General features: G+C 39.1%; 1 protein-coding gene and 1 pseudogene across 2 annotated transcripts in view; one reads left to right on the forward strand and one right to left on the reverse strand.

Annotated features, from left to right (window-relative positions):
* LOC148875997 (uncharacterized) overlaps positions 1–16752 on the reverse strand; it is a 36361-nt gene that overhangs the window by 16023 nt on the left and 3586 nt on the right. The window contains exon 2 of one of the 2 annotated variants that reach the window (XM_088965897.1): positions 8935–9096. In XM_088965897.1, the coding sequence (XP_088822023.1) occupies positions 8935–9096 (162 nt within the window). The remainder of the gene's footprint in view (positions 1–8934; positions 9097–16752) is intronic. The other variant, XM_088965898.1, reaches the window with a different exon arrangement.
* On the forward strand, positions 6542–7970 carry LOC148875998 (flotillin-like protein 4 pseudogene; annotated as a pseudogene).

Consider the following 16752-nt stretch of genomic DNA (forward strand, 5'->3'; position numbering starts at 1 on the left):
ATTAGGACTTCAACGTAGAAGCAGATCAAGAGTTTATTTTAAATGTTAACGTGGAAAACCTCTCAACAGAAAGCCCGAATCTTTGGTCAATTGAACCCAAGTCTTTGCAAGAAATTGAGTACGGTACAGGAAAACAATAAAGTGTAACTGTAGAGTCTCACCACCAAAGTTTTCCAGCTCCTCCCCCACCCCCACCCAAAAATTAAACAAAAAAAAAAAAAAGAATTTATTTCTACTAGCACATTTATATCTGATAAATTAGGCAAAACCAAAATATGGATTTCCAAGGGCATACCAATGTAGCCCTCTTAGCAAGTCATGCATCATAAATCCTAACCATTAGAGATGGAGCCATAACTGCTTCAGATGACAGAATGCCAGTCTCACATTCAAAGAAGAACCTTAGTAGCAGCATAACAAAAGAAAAGTGTTCTCATATTTGAGTCTACTCAAATACAGTCCCCTTTTCATTTCACCAAACACTGATTCATCACAGTTCAGGAGTATGTGGCCCCACCGATGTTACATAAGTGGACGAAGTGTTAGTGTCAAACATACATCAGATCCAACAGTCCATGGTTCTTGATGGACACTTCAATATAACATTTCCCTTTATCTACTTGCTTATTTGACATAAATGAATGACTAACACATACGGTGAATGCCATTCTTTCTAGAAACCATTTTTTGACAAAATTAACAGAAATTGAAAGTTTGAAACCGCTATCAAGTAACAAAGATAAGGTTCTTGGGCTTTTTTATAATATATAATGCTAGAATTTGAAAAAACTATGGACTATTTTAGTATAGGCATCTCCCTGCAAGTCCTTGCTTTTCCTTCTTGCCATCTAGCTGCATCAGACTCCCAGACACACGTTGAGTCCTGAATCCCATATCTGTGTCCATGCATCACAGAGCCCCACCATGGAGGGTTTGGAGACTGATTGTTGAAACCTTAAAAGAGAGTTCAATTGAATGACTATACATCTTATGTCTTGTCCTAAAAATACAAGCCATGAACAATTGAATTATCAAGTAAAATTGGTTAACCCAACTAAATTTTAACCTTAATGAGTTACTGCAGTTTATTAGGCAGTAGGAACTTTAACTAACCAAACAAAAGTTGCACCTAAGTAATCACTTGGCAAATTCAAGGCAGCAGGAGATGAGGAGAATGCACATATCTCAAGGTTGAACCAATTGCAATTCAAGGATTAAAACTAGCCTCTTCGTTGAGATTAATAGGGTTGATGCTGGAATTAGAACTGTCAAGTGGTGATCGGATGGCTTTGTTTTTTTATAAGTAAAAGATCATTAAAATTCATTGAAATCAATAATGAAAAGCACTATTACAAGCATCCCAAAGGGAGGCGCGAGATGCAGCCTTGCTATTAAATCAGAGCTAGCACAGTAATTACAATTGCGTCCAATACAACTGATCCCTTGTTAGACAGTTTTGTATGCCCTTAGCTTCAATCAAAATTGATGTACTTTATGAGTTTATTGTAAATGAATAAAAGTGCATATTTGATTCATGTTCCCTTGGTGTGTTTCTGTGTAATACCCTTAAACTGGACACTTGTTGAGACTCGTGTTAGTTTAGAAAGTTCACAACCAGTGGGTCGGTCTGGGGAGACCTATCCTGACAAGGCTGACACTGTGATGCCTTCAAGTCGGTTGAGGTGGCTTGTCTCAGCCACCGGGGTGAGACCCCAGGCACATACAGTGTGGGATTAATTGAATCTTTGAATTGGACCAGATTTCCAATATTGCCCTGGACCTGGAGATTGATGGGCAAAACTGGAAAGTTACACCCGACCCCTAGACTCGATTATGATACTGCACTAGGTGTCGGATTGGGGTGTCTTTGATGTACCAATCAGTGAGATCCTTAGCGGGGGTCAAAACCTGGGTATGTTGGGACAATCCGAGAATTCATCTGAGTGGGTGATCATAGTGACAGGATCAGCCCCTTTGTCAGACAAAGGTAATGATCGGGGATGCGCTCTCACTATTGGAAACCAAGACTACCGGCAGCCGATTTCAACCGTTGAGATTTGTTTTGCAAAGTATATTTTATATGAGATATAAAAGTATATATATTATGGTTTCTAAAATGTTTGCAAAAAGGTTTTAATTCCCGGGATCCATATAAGTGGAGAGTGCAACACCGTTCCTTGCAGCCGAGGGAGAGGTCCTCTCTTGTCGGGCAGTGTATGATCATTAAGGGCTGAGAGGTTAAGTGTAAGACCATTGAGGATAATACCTGATGGGCTAATCTTGCATCTGCCCACAGTCCCTGGGTGTTACAAGGTGGCTTGGCCCAGGGACCACTTAGGGTAAGTGTTGGGCCCATAGAGCCCATTTGATGGGTTTCAGGGGGTGCATTGTCTTTAACAGTGTATTCGACCAGGCCTTGTAACAAAGGCTGGGCCGAACCCATGTGGCTGATGTGTAGATCAATGCTTAGGTCCCACGCCATACAAGGAAGCCCAACTGGGCAGCAGTTAGGAAGGTTGAGTGAGCACATAAGCTTAATGGGCCTAAAGCCCATTTCGAACTGGGCTATTTATTTAGTTAAAGGGGCGAATTCTGAGATGGATTAGCAGATAGGATAGGGTCTTAATCCTATCCACTCAGAGAGTCCAGATCTGAATGTGATTCAGATCTAAAAACCTCCTAATGGGATTAGGATAAAGCTAATCTAATCTGCAGATAAGATAAGGGTTTATCCTTATCACTAGAAGAGAAGGCTGATCCAAAAGAAGGAGGGGGCGGCAGCCTTGAGAGAGACCAACAAGAAACACATCAGATCCTCCTTAGTGCTGAAATCAAGAAGAGAGAATTCTGCAGTCTGCGAATACTCTCTTGCCGCCTCCCTGCTCTTGCCGCCCTGTTTGCCAGTTCGATCTCCAGCTGTGGGAGAAGTCAAGATTGGATCTTGACATCAGTTCGTTGAGAAATGATTGAAAAGGAAGCTGTGTTCACGTTCCATCCTACTGTTTCTTGCGAAGGACAGAGTTCTTGGAGAAGAACACTGTTGATTCTGCTCCATCCTGCACTGCGCCATCTTCAGTGGGAGCAGTCTTTGGATCCTTCCTTAGGCGTGAACACCTTCGTTGGGAGATATTACTTCTCCGTATCAGGTATTATTCTCTCCCATTCCTTTTGGTTCAGATCTGGTTCAGTTTAAAGTTCAAGATTTATCCTTGAAAATATGATTTTCTAAATAGGGAATGTGATTCCCAGTTGAAGGGAGAAGAAAATTTTTGAAATTCGCCCCTTATTCCGCAATCTTTGGGCGTCCATGTGATGGATCTCTCATCCCTTTCATCCCTAACTACCCCTTGCTTAGCTAATGAATCAGCCAAAGCATTAGCCTCCTCTACACCATAATCTAGCTACTCTCTCCATCACAGTATGGATGACGTGGTGATGGGTGGCTTTCTCAAGTACAAATGCACCCATATTCAAAATATGGAAACCAATATTGGAGAGAGTTAACAGGAAGTTAGCTTCATGAAAAACTACATTATTTATTTTAGGGAAGGGGGGGGAGGGGGAATTAAGGCCCCATTTGGTTCGTGGGAATGGCATTCCCCTATTTGAGGGAATGGCCATTCCCTACCCCTCCCTTGGGAATGAAATCTCATTCCTGCTTATTCCAATTTTCATTCCCATTCCTGTCTGAACCAAACAGACTATGTGAATAGACCATTCCGATTCCAATTCCAACTACGAACCAAACAGACCCTAACATTAATTAGAAATGTGTTAACTAGCCTTCCAACTTACTATCTGTCTCTATTCACTATCTCTGTGAGGGTGACAGAGAAGATAGAAAAATTTATGAGGGATTTTCGCTGGTTGGGGTGGAAAGACTCAAAGAAAAATCATCTTGTTGTTTGGGATCAAATTTGCAAACCCATGGATCAAGGAGGTTTGGACCTAAGAAAAGTGAAAAGTTTCAACATAGTTCGCTTGGGAAGTTGGTTTTGGCAGTTCTTCACCAAACCAAATGATCTGTGGAGGAGGTGATAGCAGAGAAATATGGGTTTCATGCAAATGGGTGGGGTGCAGAAGACTCCCAGTTATCCTACAGCTGTGGTGTGTGGAGGGATATAAACGAGGTCTTCCTAAATTTTACCAAAGGAATTAGGTACCAATTGGGATATGGCAGAAGAACAAGGTTCTGGAAAGACCTATGGTGTGAAAATAGGGTGCTGAATGATTGTTTTCCAGAGCCATATAGAATAGCCACTAACTGAGAAGCCCTAGTAGCAGATTCATATTCAGTTGCAGGAACATCGCCAACTTGGACTCCTTCAAAAGGAATTTCAATGACTGGGAGATGCAGCAACCAGCAAGTAGCAAATTTGATAGATCTACTCCAAAGCAAATTAACAGGGAAGAACAGGACTCATGAAGATGGAAGTGGACTAAATCAGGCTGTGAGTGGTATGGTAAGGCTAAGTGTGGTGGTCTCCTTGAAGGACGAAGAAAGGCTGGAAGCAAGGGTAGGCTCAAGGGTTTCTATTGATAGAGTTCTATGTTCATTATAATTAACGCCTCCTTTTATAGGGAGAGACCTTGAGGTCCTAAAAGAAGGAGCCAAAAGAGTTTGATTCCCATTTGGAAAGGGAATCTTTAATTCGGTGTCAGTCATCAGGGGGACACTGCTAGGGGTTCGCCATGTGTCTTATGAAATCTCTCCAGAACGAAGTTTCCTTTCGTCTAAGGAATATCATAATACACGTGTGCTACTTCCTTTTGCAGGTCTCCCGGGCTGACATGGTGCAGATGATGTCAAGACTAGTCTGACGTGTCCAACTTAATCCTACCGTAAACGTTTTTGGCTAACTGTTATTCTTTCGTTCATCACCAACCTGCGATGGCTTTGAGCTCAATCATAGGTCTATGGTGGCTTTGAGGCTTTGAGCTCATTGCAAATCTGTGATGGCTTTGAGTTCATCACAAGTTCATGTCGAGTTGTGAACTCATCGCGGGTGTCTCTGTAGTATTGGTTTAGTACCTTCATTTCCATTGCAGTCATGGTAAACATGTACCTACACAGGCATGTTTTCAGTTAAGTCATTTGGTTTGATTGGTGAACCAGATCAGTATTTTACTACCAAGGCCATTTGGGATACAACATCTCCTTCAAAGGTCAAAAAAATTTTTTTTTTGATGAACAAAGGTCAAATTTTTTGTCGCATGGGAGAAGTGTTTGACCAAGGAGATGCTTGTAAGGAAGGGAGTAGGCTTACCTGATCTCTTTGCACTATGTGCAATATGGAGACTGAACCTCCAAATCATCTATTTCTCTTTTATAAGTATACTCCAACAGAATTTGGCTCCATTTCTGTAAAGTAATTCCATTGTACTGATGTTGTCCAGCTTCAGTGAAGAGTCTCCTGGCAGGTTAGCAGGTTCAAGGTATGTCTTAAGAGAGGAAGAAAATGCTGGACAATAGTGCCTCTAGCAGTTTTGCGAGCAATTTGGCAAGAGTGGAATGGTAGGATTTTTTAGCACAAGGCACACTATGTGGAGGTAGTAATTAATATTTTGTAGAACTGATCAAAAGCTGGATATCTAATCTAAAATATTTTAGAGGAGAAGAGGACTTTTCTTCATATTTTTTTGAGAATAGACCTTTTTGGGAGTCCATAGGATTTGTATAATGTACAGAAACTCTGTACAAAGGACCATGTATACTTTTTGATATTAATACAATACAAATGATAGTTTACCTTTTTCAAAAAAAAAAAAAACAACAAAGAAAAAAAAAACATATCATTTAGCCTGAACTGCTAGTTCAAATGAGTCCATATGACAGCAAACAGAATGGTAGAGAGTTCTAAAAAGGCAAGGAGTATCAAGGACAGTCTGATTTGAGAAAACCCAGTGCTTTAAAACTTAAGTAATAAGAAAAGCACAGAGACCTAGGGGTGAGCATTCGGTTTATTTGGTTAAAAACCAAACCAAATAAACCAAAATTTTAAAAACCAAAATAAAAAATGAAAACCAAACCGAAACCAAATTACAAGAAAACCAAAATAACCGAAATCAAAATTTTCGATTTGGTTTTCAGTTATTTTGGTCAAAACTGAATTTCATTATAACATATTATTATAGATTATATAATATATTAACATATAAATATATAGTATAGGGTAAAATACAAAAACCTCCCCTATAGTTTCACTTTAGCAAAAACCTCTCCGCTATTTAAAAAGAAAATTGACAAAAACCTCCCTTCCGTCAATGATCATGACGGAAAACGTTAAACAGATGATCAAATATTTCCGAATACCTATTTTACCATTTTGCATGTTTTTATTAAAATACGCCTGTTGACATATTGTCGTCTTTCCCTTCCCATCGACCTCTTTACCGTCTTCTTGTAACAAAATCCCATGCCATGCACGGCTCCCTACTGGTTATAAATATACAAATTTCGCCCCCTTTTACATTCGATCACTCTCTCTCTCTTCTTTTTCTTCTTCTTCTTCTGTGTCTCTTACAATACTCGCCCACAGCCATGTATAAAGTGGCAAGCCCGTCAAAGTACTTAGTGATCACCAGCGTCGGGACGAGACATCAAGCTCGCCAAGAAGGCATGGGTCCTTTAGGGCAATCTTGCACTGTCTTCGTCATCTCTCCAGTAAACTACACGTTCAAAGTACAGGCTATGAGCGCAGAAAAGCTCCCCTTCGTTCTCCCGACGGTGTCCACTATCGGCCCCCAAGCCGACGATGAAGCCAGCCTCCTCAAATATGCCAAGCTCATCACCCCACATGACAAGCTCTCTAGCCACATTAAGGAGCTTGTTCAAGGGATCATCAAGGGTGAGACTCGAGTTCTAGCAGCGTCGATGACCATGGAGGACACCTTCAGAGGAACCAAGGAGTTCAAGCAAAAAGTGTTCGAGAAAGTTCAACTAGAACTCAACCAGTTCAGCCTTCTGATCTACAACGCCAACGTTAAGCAGCTGGTCGACGTGCCTGGTCATGAGTACTTCTCGTACCTTGGCCAGAAGACCCAGATGGAGGCTGCCAACCAAGCTAAGATCGATGTGGCTGAGGCCAAGATGAAAGGTGAGATCGGAGCAAAGCTTCATGAAGGGCAAACGCTGCAGAATGCGGCAAAGATCGATGTGGAAGCAAGGATCATATCAACCCAAGGCAAGGAGAAGGGAAGAAGGAAGAGATTAAGGTGAAGACAGATGTGAGGATATATGAAAATCAGAAGGAGGCCGATGTTGCAGAGGCCAACGCGGAGTTGGCGGAAAAGAAAGCGGGGTGGAATCAGCAGGCTCAGATGGCGAAAATGGAGTCAGCAAAGGTGGTGGCCATCCGAGAGGCTGAATTGCAGAGAGAAGTTGAGAGGATGAACGCATTGACCCACACAGAGAAGCTCAGGGCCGAGCTACTAAGTAAGGCCAATGTGGAGTATGAAACCCGAGTATGGAACATTGCCGATCGATCTAGTCATGCTCTTTCTGTTTTTTTTTCTAAATAAATCCAACTGTTCTTGATGAAATTTCTACGATTTCTGAGGAATTAACATCCAAAGTACATATTTGTTTGTAACGCAAGGTTCAAGAAGCAAATTGGGAGCTTTATAAGAAACAGAAGGCAGTAGAAGCCATACAGTATGAGGAGAAAGAGGTTGAGGCACAGAAAGCAATTGCAGAGGCATCTTTTTACGCTCACCAACAAGTTGCAAACGCAGAACTGTATGCAAAGAAGAAAGAGGCCGAGGGAACAATGGTGCTTGCACAAGTGCAGGGCGTTTATCTGCAGACTCTGCTGGAAGCATTGGGAGGCAATTACAGTGCACTGAGAGACTATATGATGATCAATGGCGGAATATTCCAACAGCTTGCTAAGATGGAAATCGTCAAGGCGTATTTGGAAAGATTTAGAAAGGGTAAAATAGGTATTTGGAAAGATTTGATCATTGGTTAAACGTTTTCCATCATGATAATTGACGGAAGGGAGGTTTTTGTCAAATTTCATAAAAATTGTGGGGAGGTTTTTGCTAAAGTGAAACTATAGGGGGTTTTTATGATTGTCAAAAAGTTTAGGGGAGGTTTTTGTATTTTACCCTATAGTATATTATATATTACATGTTATATAATGAAATTTGGTTAATTTGGTTCGGTTAACCGAATCTCTAATTCTGAAAACCGAAACCAAAACTTGCAAAAACTGAATTAACTGAACCAAATTAACCAAAAACCGAAAAAACTGAAACTGAAATTTTCGGTTCTGTTTTTCAGTTTTTCGGTTTCGGTTTTTCGGTTTTAAGGAATCTCTAATTCCTTGTAGTGACTGAGGTACAAGGAGAAAGGTAAGTTGTGCATCCAGACAACGTAAGGCACAAATTTTTGAAAAATTCAAAAACTGAAAATATTAATTGAAAAAATGCCAAAAGGTGAATTTTAAAAGAAATTAAATATTTTAAAAAGCTTATCAGCTCAAATCAGAATATATAAACTAAGATTCAAACAAATTCAAAGTGAAAGTGAAAGTGAAAGCAAACAGATGTAGATTGTACTTTAGTGCCTCAATAGTTCAACCACTCAACAATTTAAGCATGTGAAACTCCCAACATTTTTGTCTACCTCTTAGTTGCATTATTTCAAGTAACTAGTATGATGTTAGACATCTTGCATTCCTAATCCTATGTGGCTGCTTTCGTGATTTTGGTGATTTAGTCGCAGTTCATTCTATTTTAGGGTCGTAGATCAATGATCAATTGTATCACTTTTGCTTCTTTAGTGGAAATTTTGCTGCCCAAGATCCTATCTGCAATAACTAGGGCTTCAAGTATTCACATCCTCTTGTTGTAACCGTTTTTTATTTTAAGTAATTAATAAAGTTTTTATGTGTTGCTGATAAAAAGCAAACAAATAGAGTCAGAACTAACCGTTTGATCATAAGCATCAATTCCTTCACTGTCCAGAAGTAGGAGATTGTATTCGGTTCCATCGAGTGCAGTTCTCTTTAAAGGTGTGCTCCACATCCAAAGTCCTTTAGTGCATGGCCGATGGGTTGATGCAACTTGAAATCCAGTACTCCTGCCGAGAAGCTATAAAGATTTACACAGGAAACTCACTCAAGTCACATGAATATTCTATTTCTGAGATATAACAAAATCTTACAACACAGTAATAATTAAATACTCCAACAAAAATGACAAACAATTTATCAGGTTGCTATAGTTCTTTCATATAGTCTATGACAAGCCATGCATAATTAATAAAACATAAAAAGATTAATGGCATTCACTCTATTTGCCGATCAAAGAAACAAGAACAACAATGCATACAAAGATACATGTGTGTGAATGTATATATGCAGAGAGAATGACAGGGCATGAAGAAAAGTCTAGGAATAAAGACAAGTAAATAATTGATTGCCTTGCCAATTGATATGGTCCCCTCATATTCCGACCAATATCTGCTTCAGATGGAGCCAACCGATAAACTTCTGTACTAATCACTTGAATTACTCAAACAATTGCATATGTGAGCCACTTTGAGGGGCTCAATCCTCCTATTAATAGAAAAGATGAACTGAGAATAGGGAAGGGGTAAGAAAGAGAGGGAGAAGAGAATTAGAGGGAATCTCGATATTTTTCCTTAGTTCTTTTGTATCAGGATCTAGCTACTTATAGCCTCATTACAATCAAAGTGTCACACCAATTGCATGTCTTGGTTCTTGCATGGGTTTGGTTCAAGTGGTGTGGCTTCCTCATGTATACGTACTTAATAAGAGGTCTTCTTATTCATCAAAAAAATAAGAGGTCTTCTTGCCTAGGTACACGTTGAAGCAACCTGAGAATGGGCTGGCTGTGTATAGGCCACACCTGGACTTGTGTTTTAGGATCTATCAATCCCTCCCTCCTTAGGAACAACCTTCTCTTCAAGGTTGATGTGATGACACTGTTGCTGCAGCTTAGTAAAATCTTCCCATGTGGCATTATCAGGCAGCAGGTTCTTCCATGAGACCTGAGCTTGTTTGATGATTTTTCTTCCAACCTTGATTCATCATAATTCCAAGACTAGTCAGGACCCGTACGACACGCGGGCTTTATTGATCAGCAAATTTGAAGATGGAGCTCTATGACATTTCCAATTAAATGGTGTCCATCTAAATTCAATTCAAGTATTATTTTTTAGGGTTATGTCTAGTTTACCTGATCATAATCTAAGTTACGCTTTAGTGAGGGTTGCCAATTTCCTATTCTCTAGATAAAATTTGTATTCTTTTTTTTTGTATCTTAATGCTAATTTTTATTTTTATTTTTGAAAAATATTTGTTTATTAATTTTTATTGGTTTATTATTATTTTTGTATTATTTTTAGGTAAGTTTATAAAAACAATCCTCTTATAACAATTCTATAAACCACCTTTGTGTTTTGACCTAACAAAGGCTTTCCCAGTAGCTTTGAGAAAGAAAAAAAGTGCAAATACCTCCTTTCCCTTGTCTCTTCAGTAACAAAGACACTAAAGTTACCAAAATACCCTTATCATTGTTAGTGCATTATCATAGATAACTTAAAGTTTCAACTTTACCCTCCACTAACTTATTTTGCTAGACGACTTTCAAAGAATAATTCTCCTTACTCTTCTTGGGCAAATGTAAAAAGGCTGAAGTGAAGTAAAATTAATGTATTACATCAACATTTTTTTTATTTGGAATGCCGAATGCTGACTAAAGGAAGGTATTTGCACCTTTTTTCAAAACAATAAAGGTTTCGTTAGGTCAAAAAAAATAGGGAGTTTCATAGGATTGTTAGAAAACTCAAGGTCCTTATTTTTAAATGGAATTTAAATTGATTTTAAAATGATTAAACTATGTTTAAAACTAATATTTATTATTAATTTTTGAAATTAGTAAAAATTGAATTTATTTAAGTATATTAAGTTTTTATTAAATTTAAATTCCATATGAAATTTAATTAACTATATAAATTTTTATTTTTTAGTGGAATTTAAGTTTGTTTTAAATTAATAAAAGTTAATTATAAAACCAATAATTGTTAGATAATTTTGTATTAGATTATATTAATTTTAAATTGATATTCACTTTTAATTTATCTTATTCCTTTTATTAATTAAATTACTTTTATTATATTAATAAATTATTTTTATCAATAACAATAATTAATAATTATTTTTATTTTACTCAAGTAACTTACTAAATTATTTTTATTATTTTCAAATGGATTATAACTTTAAATGGAAGTAGGTTATTTAGTACAATAATATATCATTGAATATCTCAATTTCAATATAATTAATTTTACTAATAATTATAGTTTAGTGCAAATATATTTAATATATATTATAGTTAAATTGAAATTGATATATATAGCTAAAGTTAATGAATTTTATGCAATTTAATGGAGTAACGGAGATGAGAGAGAATTAGTGGCATGAGTTATTGAAAGAGAGAGTTAATGGCATAATTAATGAGAGATTATTAAAAGGTCAATGGGAAAGAAGAGAGAGAGAGAGAGAATGATTTTTTAATGAGGAGTGTTAAAAGTCTTAAAAGTAATTGGTCACTTGAGTTATTTTGTTCAATTTTAAAATTAGAAAATTCAAAAAAAAAAGAAAAAAAAAGATAGGTGCCTTTGAGAAGAAACCAGGAAAAAAAAAAAAAGATAAGTGGCTTTGAGAATAAACCATAGAGCAGGAAAGTGCCAGCTTGGCACATTGCATTTTAATATATAGATATAGATGCTTTGGGGTTCTACAAGGAATTCCCCCTCATCTGAAAACTGGGGTAATAGAGCTGTAACTTTAGCAGGGCTTGCTACAGATGGTTTCAGCATGGAGATATGAAACACCGGATGTAAGAGACAAAGAAGATTTGCCATATGGTTGTAGCTTCAAGCATATTATGATCTCCTACAGCTCCCTGTGCTTTTTGTCATAAAATAACTCTTCGTTCATTGTTGTGCTCTCTGCAGGTGCAGCTTGAGACACTTGAGGATGTCATCTCAGGAATACAATTGTGCATCAACCTCGGGCCACAGATGACTTTTCCATAAGGTAAAAGTGCAGGTGGCTCTTTGCCATTTAATACTGTAAATGCAGATATGCCAATAGAGATGTGATAGGATGTGTTGTACCAATATTCCACCCACGGTAGCCATTGTGTCCACTGTTTGGGCCTTTCCCCAATAAAACATCTTAAATGTGTCCAAGTAGAATACTTTTGCTGCTGACAAGCCATGCAATGATTAACATAATCATGTACCATCTTCTTCATTCCCTTCCAAAAGTAATGAGATGCTAGGCGTTGCACATTTGCAAGTGTCTAGCACCCCTGAATGCCCACTAGAAGCTGAATCACGGAACAGATTCAAGAGTTCTTGGTGATTTGAAGATCTGTTGGAAATAACCAGTCTGCCTTTGTAGAACAAAGTAGAATCATATACTGCATACCCAGGTACTTGTGGCAGGTCCTGTAACTATTGATTTTGAATTTGGGCCAGCTCTAGGTCTAGATGTGCTTCACTCTTTAGCTGGTCTAGTAGTGGGAATTATGACATAGATAAGCCCATCAATTGGAGTTCCTCAGCTATAGAGAGAGCATCGGCCATGGCATTGGAAGGCCTGGTCTTGTATTCGATCTGGAAATCATACCAAAGCAACTTGGAGGTCCATTTTTTCTGTTCAAGGCTGATTATGTGCTGGTCAACGAGATGTTTTATGCTTCGGTGACAGTCCCCACAGTGAACCTTCTTCGACCTAGGAGATGTGCTCACCATTTCTAAACAGCTAAGGTAATAGCCATTACCTCCTTCTAGTAGGTTAAATTGAGTTGGGCTTGCGGACTCAAGGCTTTGCTGAAATAGACCAGCAGTTGTCCTCGTTGCATGAGGATGGCTCCAAGGCCCTTACCAAAAGCATCAGTTTCTACAGTGAACTCTTGGGAGAAGTTTGGAAGTATTAGAGCTGGTGGTGTTGTCATAGCCTGTTTGAGTGCATTGAAGGCCATTTCAGCCATGTCACTCCATTTGGAGGTGTTCTTCTAGAGTAATTCGGGGTGAGGAGTGTTGCCAAAACAACATATCCCTTAATGAACCGGTGATAATAACTATTTAGGCCAAGGAACCCCTAAGGCATTTGAGTGAAGTAGGCTGGTCCCATTTGACCATGAAACCTACCTTCTTCAGCTTGGTCTGCAGTTCTTTACCTTGCCCCCAACAATGATATGCCCCAAGTAATGAATGTGCACCTAGTCAAAGGAACACTTAGTTGGCTTGGCGCAGAGCTGGTTTTTCTTTTCATCAGCAATTGGCGTAGAGTTGTTGTTGTCATAAAGCATTCAATGTAATGCCCAAATGTTCCATGTGATAGGGCCAACTTGGGTTGTAGACAAGTATGTTCTCAAAGAAGACCAAAACAAACCAACATGAGTAAGGCTTGAAAACATTGTTAATGAGGCAATGGAATGTTGCAAAGTGTTGGTTAATCCAAAAATCATGGTGGTCATTGAAGGTTCTAAAGGCAATCTTGTAAATGGCGTCCAGACTTCAGGTGCACACAAATCTGATGATACCCTAACTTGAGATCCAGCCTGGAAAGGAAGTTGGCTTGGTCCAACTCATCAATAAGTGGAATTGGAAACTGGTCATTTATGGAAATGTTGTTTAAAGCCCGATAATCAACAAAAAATCTCCATGACCCGTCTTTCTTTTTGACCAATAGAACTAGGGACAAATACATTCTACTACTAGGTTGTATGTGCCCCTTTTCAAGTAAATACTGAACCATCTTCTCAATCTCTACCCATTGGTAGTGAGGGTAGTGGTAAGGCAGCACATAGTGGGCAAGACCCCAAGCCCAAGCTGCACTGGAATTCTATGGTCCTAAATTAGTTCAAGTGGCAAAGTAGTGGGTTCCTTGAACACATCATTGTAATCTCGCAACAAGAGTTGAAATTGGGCTGCTTCCTCCAGTGAGATTGTGGTGTACTCTGTACTCATTTGGTATTATTTGCCCTAAATAGTAAAATTCATTGTCAACTTCAAGGTTTTAAGTATTGGTACACCTGATATGCATGAATAGGCATATAGGGTGTTTCGATACTTCAGAACTTTTATTTTTAGTTTTTTTTTTCCAAAATTGTTTCAGGGGGTCAGTTTTAAGCATGCCTAGTGCCTACCCCATGAAAGTGGCCAAATTCCAAAATACCTCTTATTTAGGGTTTCAGAGGATACGATACAATACACCCGATACAGGGTGTATTGCATCAAAATTTTGAACATCAGTCAACTAGGCCCAATCACATGTAACTGGGCCTAGTTGATGAAGCCATTGGACCCCAACCAATATCAGCTCCTTAGAAGTCCAAAGGGTGAAGGTCCACTTGAAAGAGGTCTCCCTAAATCTTCAACCCAACTGCTTTGCAAAGCCCATCACATGTGATTTGATTGTTGTCTACAGCATGGACTAGGAAAGAATTCATGGGCTACACCAAGTCACTACTAGGCCCAAGCTCTTGGCTAGCTAGGGGTAAAAAAATCAACTAAACTCCTACTAACAATTAGTATCAACACCTTTCAACCCATTATGAGGCCCATGAAGCCTCATGGTTTGTGAGGAGTTTGATCCTACTAGAGCTTGCAATGAGGTTTCATAATACTCGGCATTAAGACCTTCTCCTTCTATCGGTTGAGCCAAAACACATTCACTGGACAAATCCTCTTCGGTAATTCGATTAAGTCATCAACCTGAAGTAAAGTCATTTCTCCTAGAAGGCTTGCATTTCAGTCCATGATAGCTTTTTGAATGGTAAGGCATGAGTGGTATTGATAGTGGCCTTCCCTATGAAGAGTTTGGGTTTCATTGGTGAAGTCTTGAGGATTGGACCTATGGGCTTAGTGATCTTTTTGGGGCAATTTAAATCACTCCTCATGAAGCTTTGCTAGCCCAACTATTGCTAAAATGGTGGTATGCCGCATTCCTTCACCTCAAGTCTTAAGTCCTCCCATAAGCAAACAATAAAACAGTTGGACCTCCTAAGGCCAACCATGAACCCTAGTAGCCAACCATTCAAATACAATGTGCAGTCCCCAACCAATCCAGTTGTGTCAACCAAGGGTGAGTTTTGCAATACCAGTGGTACCACATAATGGATTCACCACCTAAATGAATTAAAGCAATTCGAACCCTCGTGAAGCAGGTTTTCATGATATTTGAAATATCACTCAGCTTTATAGATCCAAGGGACCAGATCCTCACCCGAGTACATAGGGAAGTAAAGCTTAGTGATCCAACCTAGAAAATTGTCATTCCACCATGCCCTTCCATTACTAGAACCCTCATTGTCACTATCCTTAACCGAAGAGCTCAACATCTTTCCAAACTAAGTCACCATCATTGATAGTCTCTTTGATATCCTTTAGGTCGTCAATAACCTTATGGAGGTCAACTTCAATTCTATCAACTCTTTTTTCCATTGGAACAGATCTGGTAATGGTCATCATAGGTGAGGCCCCAATACCAATTGATAACATCCAGTATTAATTGAATTACTCAAACAATTACATATGTAAGCCACTTTAAGGGGCTCAATCCTCTGGAAATAGAAAAGATGAGTTGAGAAGAGGGAAAGAGGGAAAGAAAGAGAGGGAGAAGAAAATTAAAGGGAATCTTGATACCCTTCTTTAGTCCGTCCAGATCTGGATTTGGCTACTGATAGCCTCATTACAACCAAAGAATCACACCAATTGCAGGCTTTGGTTCTTGTATGGGTTAGTTTGAGTGTCGTGATTTCCTCATGTACATATACTTAATAAGAGGTCTTCTTGCCTAGGTCGGTGTTAAAGACTGGAACAAGGATTAAATGATGATGATGATCTGTATCATATGGAGTGCCTACTCAAAAGAGATTTTTGACCAAAGATAACCTTAATGTGGTTTAAAATGTCCAATATTTCCTAATATTTCGATAGTGTACTTCCATTTTCATGGGTAGGGATCATTATTTAGTGTAATGGGTGTATTGGTAAAAAATTAGGTTTACAAGCTTGAGAATGAAGGTTTGAGTTCCATGGGTACAGATATAAAATATTACTAGTGTAGGTAAGGTGGCAGCTAGGTTAGGGAAGTGGTCTCTTTGAAAGACAAAGAAAGACCGGGGATCAAGGGGATTGAATCTAAAGCTAGGGTGTCAAGCTGGGATGATAGAGTTGGGAGTCAATGATAAGGATACTTGATAGCTGAAAATTTCATTACAAGGAGGATCTCTATTTATGGGGGAGATCCCGATATCCTAAAAGGAATGAGCTAAAGGTGCTCATTTCCTATTAGGAAAGGGAATATTGGGTTTGTTGCCAATCATTAAGGGCACTACTAGGGTTTCACCACGTGTCCCTATGGGGATCTTTTCGAGGATTGGCTTTCCTTTCACTCGGAGATCCTCATAACTCACATGTGCTACTACCTCTTGTGTGCCTTACTTAATTGACGTGGCGCTAATGATGTCACCATCTGGCAGACGACATCTTATTAGACTTACGTGGTGCCTTGTCACGTTCTTCCCTTCGACATTACGCACGCAAGTGGCATCTGGACACGGTTCTTAGTGGATCGTGGTGCCGCAACGATTGAGGGTTTATCGCATGGCCGAGTGTGTGTGAACCTCATCGCAGGTTCAACCCAAGTTTGCTTTGGCTCGAGCTAAGAATGGGCTCATCGAGAGTATGCGATGAACCGCGGG

This window comes from Nelumbo lutea, chromosome 1, assembly GCF_056320005.1.
Source record: "Nelumbo lutea isolate HS-2025 chromosome 1, American lotus-T2T, whole genome shotgun sequence".
Taxonomy (NCBI): domain Eukaryota; kingdom Viridiplantae; phylum Streptophyta; class Magnoliopsida; order Proteales; family Nelumbonaceae; genus Nelumbo; species Nelumbo lutea.